Raw genomic sequence first — 12,718 nt, forward strand, 5'->3', positions numbered from 1 at the left:
CCTTAAATTTTGTAAAGGAAATGGTCACATGCTTTGCATTTATAAAAGATCTAACCTTCTGTTAGAAGGGGCTAACCAACCATCAAACTTAAGGCTGCAGTGAATTTATCACATTAAGTATTACCTCTTGTTTGTTTTAAGAGGACAGACGAAAGTGAGACCAGAAGTGAATCTCGAAAGAGTCAAACCATTTAAACAAGAAAATTCAAATAATTTTCATGAATCTGGAATGTTTCTTGATTTTCTTATTCTTTCCAATTATCATTAGAATCTGGAATGTTTCTTGATTTTCTTGTTCTTTTCATTTTGGTTTCATTTTTACATTGAATATAATTGGATATTTGGCCTCCACATTCTTGAAATAGCTCCTACACCAAGAACGGATGCAATGAGTTTTGACATTGAGCTCAGAGAGGACTTTCCTTTTCTTTTTTTAGCATTTACTGTGAAATTGAAAAGCCATGACAAATGAAATAATTTGTGACCTTGAATGATTGCAGACAATGCTGCATAAATCATTCAAAAATAAACAGGGTAAAACATCATATGACATGAGCTTCATTCTTGAGCTTGTCAATGAGCTCATCCACAGAAGATACCATCATCCCAGATTTTCTCTTTGGCGGCTCTACAACCTCAAGAACCTCGAGGTCTGGCATAATCTGCACCTGCAGCTCTTCAGGAGTGACTTTCTTTATAGGCTTCGATTTGGCTTTCATGATATTTGGGAGTGTTGCGTACCGTGGCTGATTAAGCCGTAGATCTGACCTGTAGACAGAATTCCTGCAAATTAATTAGATTGCCATTGATCAAGAAAACAACTGAAAAATAAGGTTTGGAGTTTGAAAATATATGAGATAGAACAAGTAATTATACAAGATTGTGTTATTATTTTTATTTCATGCTGCTTCCATTTCCTTACATACAGTTTTAGATTAAAAGAATTTTGGTTGGTAACAATGCCATGGAATGATAACATATTTCCAGGATAATGATCACTTGAGGATTTTTATCATGCAATAGAAAAGATAAATGTGGGGCCTCATTGATGAAACAGTCCACTAAAATACTGCTGACAATTAAATCATCACAAGCTAGAATCGGGAATATTTGAATACCAAAAAAAGATGATAAAGTTAAACACATCAATATATTGCACTGTAAAATGAAAATTAGATAACTTAAAAGGACAAGAAAAAAGAGATGTGTATAAACAGTTTGTGTACTGGAAATCCAAAATAGAAACCAAGTTTTTGTACTCCAGACTGAATTGGTTGACTAGGAAATTGGATCAAAAATATGCATGAATAAGCCAACCACAGCTTAAAACACTCTGCAAACTATATTCCTAGTCACACTATTAAATGATTTAAGCCATTAAGACATAGTGTAAAAACATAATGAAATTAATCCAATAAGCACTCTCTCAATGAAGCTTCAATACTCTTTCTTTCTTCTCCCATGTTGACAGAGCACCTAAATGAGAGCAATTGTGACAGGACAATAATGAGAATACTCAAAATTGTGGTTGTCAAGAATGAGGATTTCGAGTCCAATTTATCGTGTTATGGGACTGGAACCGATGGATGAGACTGAAACCCAATCGATGCTCATGTAATGTCCCCAATTTTGTTGGCATTAGAGTTTCAGGGATTAGCCTATTATTGTGATCCTCGTAGGCTAATTATTGTGGATAGAGGGTCATCTGTGGTAGTGGCTTGGCTTGGGAGGGTCTTATCTTTTCCACATCTCAGTAAGCTACAGGTTGGTCTTCGTTTGGCTGAGATCGGACTTCATTTGGGCTTAGTTTTGTGTACTTACTATTTGTGGTAAGTTGGTGTTGACCAAGATGGACCCTTTCTATTTTTGGAAAGTGCATTTGGTCACATGGAGAAATAATAGGTATAACTCCTATTTCAAACGGCATATTTAAATGATGAGTATTTTGGGAGTTATTATATTTTTAGTGGTCAAATTATTATTAATTATTAAATGGCTTATTATAAAGTTATAACTTAACTTTATAATTTCATTTAAGTTGAGAGTTGAGTTATCATTGGAAAGTATCATTTATTAATTAGTTAAGCCAAGTCAAGTGAGAGAATCTAATGGAAGCTTCTATGTGGTGAAGCTTCTTGAGTGAAGTTACATTTTGGCAACAAAAGGGAATCTGAAGGTTATAAATACAAGTTCAATTCATTGGGAAAGACACGCTTGAATATATATTTGATTTTTGTTGCCTCTGTGGCTATTTCTGAGTTCTGAATTGTGAGCCTCTGCTGAAGTATAAGGGTTTTTGAGTTTGTCGATTTTTTAGCCCTTGTTGAGGTATAAGGGTTTGAAGCTGAGATGCATTTAATACACAGCTGAGGTATTGTTGATTAGATTCTGATAATTATTGACTTCCTGAAGCTGTGACTACTGTGGTTGGAAGCTTTTATTTGTTAGGTGAATTCTGAGATCCATGTGTGGGGTAGCATTGAGTATTTGTACATCTATGTGCAACTGCATTGTCTGATATGGGTTTGAACTGCTTATTGGTGGCTGCCGTTCATTGGGAATTGGGCAGCGATTAGTGTCATTGAATGTCTGCATTCAGACTTTCGGACCAGCCGATAAATTCAGGGCTTGTGCTTTGTTAATAAGAGCTTGTGTTGAAGAAATTGAGGACCACACTACTAAATCTGAGCATGGGGATTAGTTGGGACTGCAACATTGAGTAAGGCAACATGTGTGAATGTTGGAAAAGGTTTTTAGAGCCTGCAATTTTGTGTGGTCGTCACGAGGAAACCTGGGGCTGCTTTGGCAACGTTTCTAGGCAGTGGTTAGTAGAATATGCTCTCCATTCAAGGCTGTCATAGCATGGCAAGTGTGTAGATCATATTATTCGAACAGACCTGCTCTTGGTTATGATTTTTCTGTGTACAAGAAATCTGCTATCTTAACAGGTTCTTATTTCTCTATGTTTGTAATTCGCTGCAGATTAATAACAGAATTCTAATTTTCAGTCTCTTGGGAATTTGGATCTTGTGCAATTGTGTGGGAGAATCCAAAATAACTATATATATCCAAAGCACCACAAAACAAAACGAAGAAATCGGGGAAAAAAACATAAAATTCAAAGAACAAATATCTTAGCATTCCATCAGGCATTGCTTGGCCCTTTATTGTGGTTTCTTGCCAAATGTTTGTTGAAATGTCAAACAATTAATTAGTGAAGAAAACTGGTGTTGGTCTAAGCTATAACTAATTGGGGTTATTACAGCTCAGGATCATATTTAGAAATTCAAAATTGGAAATCGACATGGTTATGACAAATTGAAGTCATGCATTTGGAAAATGACAACTTTAATGACAAATTATGACAAGATTAAATGCACAATTGGAAATGCATGAATTTAAATTAGTGGGTGGAAGGTGTAAGGAATGAATGCAGACTGAGGCTAAATTAGTGGGTGGAAGTGCAATTAGGGAAAATGAGAAATGGAGCAAATTCAAATTATTCAAACTTATTATTCCCTCACATATAAGAGATTACTAAATGAGGGAATTTTGATAATTCAAAATTACTAATCCCACATTTAGGATAAGTTAGTCAATTAATTAAAGTTCAATTTGAAATTAACTAATTGTGGGATGATGGGAAAAGGGGATAAATAAACTCAATTCATTTATCATGACATAGGATCTAGGAATAGAGGATGAATCAATGAATTGACGGGATTGTAAGATTAAGGATCAAATTCAAAAGATCAGACATGGTCAAATGGTTCATCAAGACACGATGAAGATTAGGGAATGAGCATTGATAATCAATAAAATAGTTTTGTTATTTAATTAAGGCAGAATGACATAATCTCAACAAATGATAAAGATCACATGTGCGACATAGAAAAATGGTTAAAACAGTGGCAAAATATTTTTTTCAAAACTATGCCAAGATGTTAAGAAGTGGCAGCGAAGTGGCACCACAGGTGTTAACCATTTTTTAGCATCTACAAAATTCTAAAATCAGTCTTTTTAAAGGTAGAAAATATAACAATTTGACATGTCACAATCCACGTTGTAATGTAAGCATCCTCAAGAAGAGGCTTGAAACACCATTCAATAGCACCAGAATACAGAGACACGGGTAATGTTTTGTTGGTGATGAGATTTGGGTTTAATCTAAGTTTCTGGTATAGGTACGGGCATGGGTATGGGTACGAGAACCCAATATGTCGGTACAAGCAATCTTTTTGGAAGTTTGGGCATATATATATATATATATAGAATTGTAAAACTAAATCTTTTGATAGTACAATACTTCATCATTGATCAATGCCAAATGCCAAAGATAAATATTAAAAGATGTCTTTATATTGCATAGGAAAGAAAGTAAAAGATATTTTTATTGAGTTGATGTTATTGAGGTTGAAATAATTATTTGGCTTTTCCACCTATTCTGAGGTAATAAGGATAAATAAGCATATTAAAGCTAAGTTGCCGATTTGGGTTTTGGTATGGATACGGGATTTAGGTACATGTGCACGACAATTTTACCCCGTTGAGGGTTCGGGTTCATCCATATATGTATGTATGTATGTTCAAACACCGAAGTTACAAATATAAAAAGAAGAGTGATACTCATAAATCCATATTGGCCAATTAAATTATAAAATAAATTAATGGTACTACTGATATAGTTTCAGATTACATGCTTTACAAATTGACATCAATCCAAAAATGATCAACAAACATAACTATGTGCTGGCTTTTACAAATCTATCAGTAATGTACTCAAATCTACAAATAAAAAGAATCAATCCCTGAAGTTCAAATGAATTAAAGTAGATTACTGTTCACTACTTTCATAATCTAGGGGCATTACATAGACCAATTTTGACTTGAATAATATTACCAAGCTGTTGCAAGACACTATCTAAAGCTGATACAAATATATAGCTGATGAACAAATCAGAAATACATACATAAACTGACCTACTGCCCTGGGGTACTTCCTGGGCACCTAGGTTCATTGTGGGTCCACACGGGAGGACCCACAAGAACCCATGAAGTAACCTGGAAGAACCAGTACAAAACCTGTACCAGTACAAGGACCCAGGCCTAAATAGCAGAACCCAATAGCCAAGTATTAAAGCTTCGCGTGAACTTGATTTGATGATGTGGATCTATGCAAAAGTATTCAGTCGAGAGCTTTCCACTCCATTGCACAGCTTTGGCGTGATGGGACTTGAGGCTATTTGCAGGTGCAGATTTCTTAAATTGGTTTGATTGCCTCCAAAGTTGCATTAATCTCCAGCATGGATGCTTAGAGTTGGCGAAGTTCTTAATATGCTCTGATTGGGTGGGTACAGACTGCTAGTGTGAATCTCTATCTGTTCTTTCTCGTGAGCTTGCTAAAGAGAGTTTCCTTTGTGCAGAGTTTGACTGAACTTGTGAGACTCAAAATCCTGGTCAGAAACATAGTGGGGGTGCGAGGAATACCCATCATCAAGGCTTTAGACATTTGGGCATACTGTGGGAGAATGGTTTGACTTTGGCACAAGATTGTGGACCCTTCGTTCTTGTGCAACAGTTAGAGTTTGGACAGGACAGTGAACTGCATATCAGGACATTCAGTTCTGTTGAGCAGAGAAGATGGTAATGATGTAAGGAAATTCTATGATATACTTTCTTCCCTACGCCCTGGATATGCCCTGGTGTGCTCAGGGTATGCCCAGGTGCCCTAGGTGCTGATTGAACTCATGAGACTCGAAATCTGGTTCAGAAACAGAGCGGGGGTGCAAGGAATACACATTGTCAAGGTTTTAGACATTTGGGCACATCATGGGAGACTGATTTGACTTTGGCACAAGATTGTGGACCCTTTGTTCTTGTGCAACAGTTAGAGTTTGGATAGGACAGTGAAGAGCATATCGGGTCATTCAGTTCTGTTGAGCAAAGGAGATGGTAATAATGTAAGGAAATTCTGTGATATATTTTCTACCCTACACCCTGAGTACGCCCAGGCATGCACAGGGTGCATCCCAGGTGCACTGTGAATATGCACCCACTTGCACCTTATGCAAACCCACACTGTGTTGAGGAGGGTACCATACCCACACAAATCCAGACCGGGTGAAGGTATTTGCTGCGTACCCCTGAAACTGAGGGTTTGATGTGATTTACCCTTCAACTCCATATTAATGCTGAACTGCTACTAGAATTGAATGTGCAGAAAATAACATTTCTTGGGAAAAAGCGCAATCATCTGAAAAAAAAGGATCAAGGTTTTGTATTTCATGGCATGTTTTTGGAAACAAAACAACTTCTTTTTATGTTGGAGACTGTTCAGGGTGATACGGTACATCCATGTTCAGGCTTTAGTGTACAAGATCTTCAAACAAAGCATTTTGCTAATTTTGGCAAAGCATCAGTTGCAACAGATGGCAGAAACGCAAATGCTATGGCAAATTAAACTTCTACTTAGCAGAATTTTCTATGACAATGGCAAATACAAAAAATTCCTCTGATGGAATGCTTGGTCATGTGCATTCAATACTAAATCAGTTCTCAGCACTTCGCTTTTCTGGTGCAATTGTTGAGACCTACCAACTTAGTAGATTAGTGATATCCTTTAAGTTGCTGGTTCTGGCTCGTACCTTAGTTCAGGTTTTGCAGATTTGGTTTGTGGACCCAGCAGAAAATAATATGGGATGTTAGACCTGTTTTGGATTTGTTCCTACAAAATCATATAAAAATCATAAAGATGCATATTTGTAATATTAGAATCGATATATATAAATCCCGCCCAACCCAATCAAACTAAGATTCCAGAGGGATGACTTGTTAGAGAGGAAGAAGCTTATTGTTAGGGGGAAATGCCTATCTCCCTGTAGATGTATATAGGATCCCTGATAGAGATGAATGTAAGATTCAGATATTAGCTTGATGTAACCAAAATAGACCTAAAGATGATTATAACGTATTATGTAGCAGTAAACAATATATTAATATATATTTAATGCTGAGATCTTGAAACTGATATTTCCAACTGCTGCAGGAGGTATTTAACACATTATTACTGCTGTGTCTTTCCCTCGGCAGCAACTAGGGATTTATACAAAGAGGAGAGTCAAGTCTCTACATAGAAATGACTCTACATGGCTCATGGCCACATAGGGTCATGTCACCACGTGAACATGCCCTTCAGTTTCCTTTAATTATATTGACACTGCCGATACTCACTGATCACAGATTTAATAAGATGCCCAATAATATAAAGGAAAGCCCAGTTCATTATTTTATATATATGGACATAATTCAAATACATATACCCAATCTAATATGTACTTCAATTCGACTGAAGATGCATTTTAACACTCCCTCTTAGTGAGGGAGAAGTGAATCAACAAGGGTATTCATGTTCTCTTGATATGTGTACTGGCATCAATCTCATCGATACTTATCAAGAGAATAGGTTATCTGATTTTCGGCACTCCAACACATCAACTTAATGTAGTCTATCAGATAACAAGAAATCACAATGTCATGATCTATATCATGACAATTATCATAATCATCGACACTCTAGGACAACAATTAGTGAAGTTTGATTATGATACATTCGTTATCTTGACGTCCGGCACTTCGGGACAACAACTTAATGTAGTCTGTCATGATAATAGGTCCAACTATTGATAAGATCGTCACCTTTCATGACACATTTCATACATATAGTATAATAACCTTTTCATCAAGAATATAGATGTACATATATTACAAAACTGATATTTATTTCAATAGTTACAATCACATTTGTACCATTTCAAGTTTACCTCTGCAATACGCCAATTTAGGTTTAGATAGAGGTTTAGTAAGTAGATCAGCCGTTTGTTCATTTGTGCTGATGTATTCTAGCTCGAGAACATCTCTGTCCACCATATCTCTAACACAATGGTAAAGAATTTCAATGTGCTTTGATCGGTTGTGAAAAACTGGATTTACTGACAACTCGATATAGCTTTGATTGTCACAATGCACAATTGTTGGATTTAAAGGCTTTTTGAATAATCCAACTAGCAATTTCCTTAACCATACTGCTTCTCTATCTCCCATGGAGGCAGCTATGTATTCTGCTTTGGTGGAACTTAAGGCGACTGATGATTGCTTTTTGCTAAACCAAGATATCATTGTTAAGCCAAGACTAAAACATCCTATAGTGCTTTTATGATTAGTGGAGCTACCAGCCCAATCAAAATCAGAGTATCCATGAAGTTCAATCTCAACTTGATCATATTTAAGACCAAGTTCAATCATATCGAGCAAATATCATAAGATGTGCTTGGCTGCCATGAGGTGGCTCTTCTTAGGTTCACACATGAATTGGCTTAAAGTATTGGGTGCGTAACAAATATTAGGTCGAATATTCACTAAGGACATTAATGATCCAGTTATTTGCCTATAGTATGTGGGATCAGTAGGTTCTAATTCAAATCTGTCATTTTTAAGTTTGTGAAGATTTGCTTCCATAGGTGTGGTCAAAGGTTTGCAGTCCATCATTCCAAATTTGGTCAAGATGTCAACATTAAGAAAATTTAGTTCTCCTTTTGCCATACTTGTCGACCCAGGAAGAAGTGAAGAAGTCCAAGATCTTTCATGTTGAATTCAGCTGCCAGATCCTATTTGCATTTTACTACAACATGTTCTTCACCTATTATTAGTAAGTCATCAACATATAATACAAGAATAATCATATCACCATCAGATATTTTGAAATATATATTAGGAGCAGCTCCATTTTTGGAGTATCCCTATTTTGAAAGGTAACTGTCTATTCTTTCGTACCAAACCCTGGGGGCTTGTTTAAGACCATAAAGTGTTTTCTTCAATCTACACGCATAGGAAGATTTGTCATGGGTAACAAATCCTTTTGGTTGTTCTATGTACACTTCTTCGATTACGCCATTTAGAAATGCAATTGTAACGTCCATTTAGTGTATTTTCCACCCTTTGGATATTGTAATAGCTAAGATGGTTCTGACAAATGTGTATCGAGCAACTAGAGTAAATGTTTCTTCATAATCTATTCCACCCTTTTGAAAAAATCCACGGGCGACAAATCTGGCTTTGTATTTTTCAATACTACCATCTGGTGCATGTTTGATTTTGAATAACCACTTGGAGGAGACAACAGATTTATCTTTCTAGGTACAACATCCCATACATCATTTTTTAATATGGATTGATATTCTTCAATCATTCCATCTTTCCAAGGTTGACATGATAATGCTTCTTCAACACTTAAAGGTTCTGATTTAATTAATGAGTTCGGATACTAGAGCAACATAACATGAGTGGCTTCTCGTTCTTTTGCTTTCTTTGAAAACTACATCATGTTCTACATGATTTTCTTCAATCATCTTTCTTGCCCAAAGTGGTCTCTTTTTATTGTTAGGGTTTTCAATATTTCTTGTAATTGGACAAGGTGATTCATTTCCTTCATAACTATTCTCCCTCTGATTCTCAATTATGGAATACTCGTCTAATTCACTAGTTGATTCTATGTTTGATTTGTCAATGTTCTTCAAGAGGTTAAAAGCAATGTCTTCTTCAAATTTTACATCTCTACTAATTTCAATGGTTCTCTGTCCAGGAATATAGACCCTGCAACCTTTGGATGATTCACTGTATCCTATAAATATACCTTTCTTTCCTTCTTTCCAAATGGTTCAATTTTAGTTCTCTTTTCTTTGGGAATGTGAATATCTACAAGGAATCTAAAGACTCTTAGATGACTTAAGTCGGGTTTGGTTCCTATAAATACTTCTTTAGGAGTTATGCTCTCTAAGATTGAGTGGGGACATATATTTTGAATGTAAATTGCGGTGTTGGATGCTTCAACCCAGAATGATATGTAGATATTTTGGTCATGCATCATGGCTTTGGCGGATTCTATAATAGACCTATTTTTCCTTTCTGCAACTCCATTTTGTTGAGGATTATATAGCACAAAAAACTCCCTCTTAATCCCAATAGAAGTGCAAAATTCTTTGAAGTTTTCATAAATGTATTCACCCCCATTGTCAAATCTTAGAGTTTTGATTTTCTTCCCAATTTGATTTTCAACTAGAACCTTTAACTCTTTGAATTTGGATAATACTTCACTTGATTCCTTAAGTTGTAAAAAGTAAATCCAAGTTTTTTCTAGACAAATCATCTATAAAAATTACATAGTAAAGATGCCCATTTACGGAAGGGACTAACATAGGACCACACATGTTAGCATGGATAAGTTCAAGTATGGCTTTGGATTTATATTCACTTTTGGGAAAAGATCCTTTGGTATTTTTTCCTAAGGCACATCCTTTACATGTTCCAGTATGATCAGCTTTAAGGCTAGGTAAGCTTGTTACAATATTTTCTATAGATGGTAAGACATGAAAATGAAGATGGCCCAGTCTTCTATGCCAGATTTCATTAGATTTTGATGGTTACAAAGTTTATACAGGCTTCCATATTTGAGTCCAGTGGTGATAGCATTCTTGATATTGGAGTTCTTGGACCAAGATAGAGCTTTATCTTATTGGAATGTGATGCGATACCCTTGATCTTTAAGGCCAGATATTGAAACTAAGTTTCTTTTTATGCCAGGTACAAATAATACATTCTTTAGCTGAATAGTGATTCCTATTTTTAGTTCTATTGAGCAAGATCCAATTCCTTCTACTGGATATGTAGAATTATCCCCAATAGTTACTTCTTCAGATGAGTAATCTTCAAATGTTTTGAATTTGTCTAAAAATCCCATTATATGATGAGATGCTCAACTATCTATTATCCATGTATTTTTGTTGGAGTTTAGTTCACTTGAGAGGGCTAAATAAAATGCTAAATTTTCATCCTTGACTTCTGCTAGAGCAGCTTGAATTTTCTTCCATTTTGGGTAGACTTTGTAAGTATGACCAAATTTATCACATTTGTAACATTGGACTTAGGACCAGTCTCTTTTCTTGTATGATTGGTTTCCTTTTCCTCTTTTCCGTTTGAATTGACCCTTCTTTCCCTTATTGTTTGCATTAGTTTGCAAAGCTTGAATTTCTTCCTCTTGATGTGGACTGATTCCTCTTGAGATTAGTCTCGACTCCTCTTGAGTGCATTCATTTTTTAGTTGCTCAAAATTTGGTAGTTCAGGTCGAGAACTCAATCCACAGATAAAGGTTTCCCAAATAAAGATAAACCTTTTAGAGCAATTAGACATACTTATTTATTATCTACTTGATTTCCGATGATAGCAAGTTGATCTTTTAATTCTACAATTCTTAAAAAATATTATGTAATAGACTCTCTATTGTTCATTTTGATGTATAGTAGTTGGTGCTTCAATCTTCGCAGTCTACTGGTATTATTAATTTCGAATCTATTTTTAATAGTCGTGAACATCTCATATGTTGTTTTGACTTGATATTGATGGGAGTATATGATGTTTGGCAGAATCTATAATGATCCTCATAGCTTTATTATTATTATGTCTTCTCCAAATCATTTTGTCAGGATCACTTTCAGGTATAGACATTCTATGTATCCTTCTAATTCCATCTCTCAAAGGATAATCATTATTTGTGGTTTCCATGATGCAAAGTTGAGGGCACCTTCAAGTCTATCTTCTAGTCTTACTGATTCACCATAGTTGCAGATTTAAGATAATTTAATGAATCTGAAATCCAATTGAAACTGAACGTTTTTCTCTATCAGTTAGGCTCTGAAACCAGGTAGATGTATATAGGATCCCTAATAGAGATGAATGCAAGATTCAGATATTATCTTGATGTAACCAAAATAGACCTGAAGCTGATTATTATGTATAATGTAGCAATAAACAATATATATTAATATTGTTTTAATGTTGAGATCTTGAAACTGATATTTCCAACTGCTACAGGAGGTATTTAACACATTATTACTTATGTGTCTTTCCCTCGGCAGCAACTTGGGATTTATACAAAGAGGAGAGTCATGTCTACGTAGAGACATGACTCTACGTGGACATGCCATTTAGTTTCCTTTAATTATATTGACACTGCCAATGCTCACTGATCACAAACTTAATAAGATGCTCGATAATATAAAGGAAAGCCCCATTCATTATCTGATTTATATATATATAGATGTAATTCAAATACATATACTCAATCTAATATGTACTTCAATTCGACTGAAGCCACATATTAACACTCCCTGTCTCGTTTATACATAGAGATGCATAATAATTTAAAATAATGATATTTAGTGACTATTTAAATTTTATTTTGTGTTCATTTAGAAATAATAGATCAAAATCCCATTTTGCCAGTTTAGGAATTGTGCTTAACTCTATATAAATGGCTAATTGCCAACATAGGGATTAGGATCATCTCTATGTAAATGGCTAATATGGGCGTAATGGAGCCTCATAGTGCCAATGCAAAAGGTTAATATAACCTTCATATAAATGGCTAATAATGCATGTACGAGAGGTCAATGTGGCCCTCTATAAATGATAGATGGTATTGATATAATCTTCATGATCAAAATATTTTGATGATGTCAACATAAGCATATGCGTAAGGCATTGGATAGGGACCTTAGTGGGCACACTCGAGAAGATGGTGAAATAACTGAGGATGGTTCTAGAATTGATACTATATTATTCAAAACCTTGGAAATACTATAGAGGGTTAGGGATCCTAATCTGGAG

The 12,718-nt window shown here is 35.3% G+C and overlaps 1 protein-coding gene across 1 annotated transcript in view; it reads right to left on the reverse strand.

The window, feature by feature from the left end:
• Positions 1 to 213: 213 nt before the first annotated feature.
• Positions 214 to 12,718, reverse strand: part of ETFBETA (electron transfer flavoprotein beta) — a 75,169-nt gene continuing 62,664 nt past the window's right edge. Inside the window, exon 5 of the mRNA XM_089795468.1 lies at positions 214 to 768. Coding sequence (XP_089651594.1) covers positions 543 to 768 — 226 coding nt within the window. The 3' untranslated portion in view covers positions 214 to 542. The remainder of the gene's footprint in view (positions 769 to 12,718) is intronic.

The sequence above is a fragment of the Cupressus sempervirens genome, chromosome 8 (assembly GCF_028749045.1).
Source record: "Cupressus sempervirens isolate cs-2001-9-10 chromosome 8, ASM2874904v1, whole genome shotgun sequence".
NCBI lineage: Eukaryota > Viridiplantae > Streptophyta > Pinopsida > Cupressales > Cupressaceae > Cupressus > Cupressus sempervirens.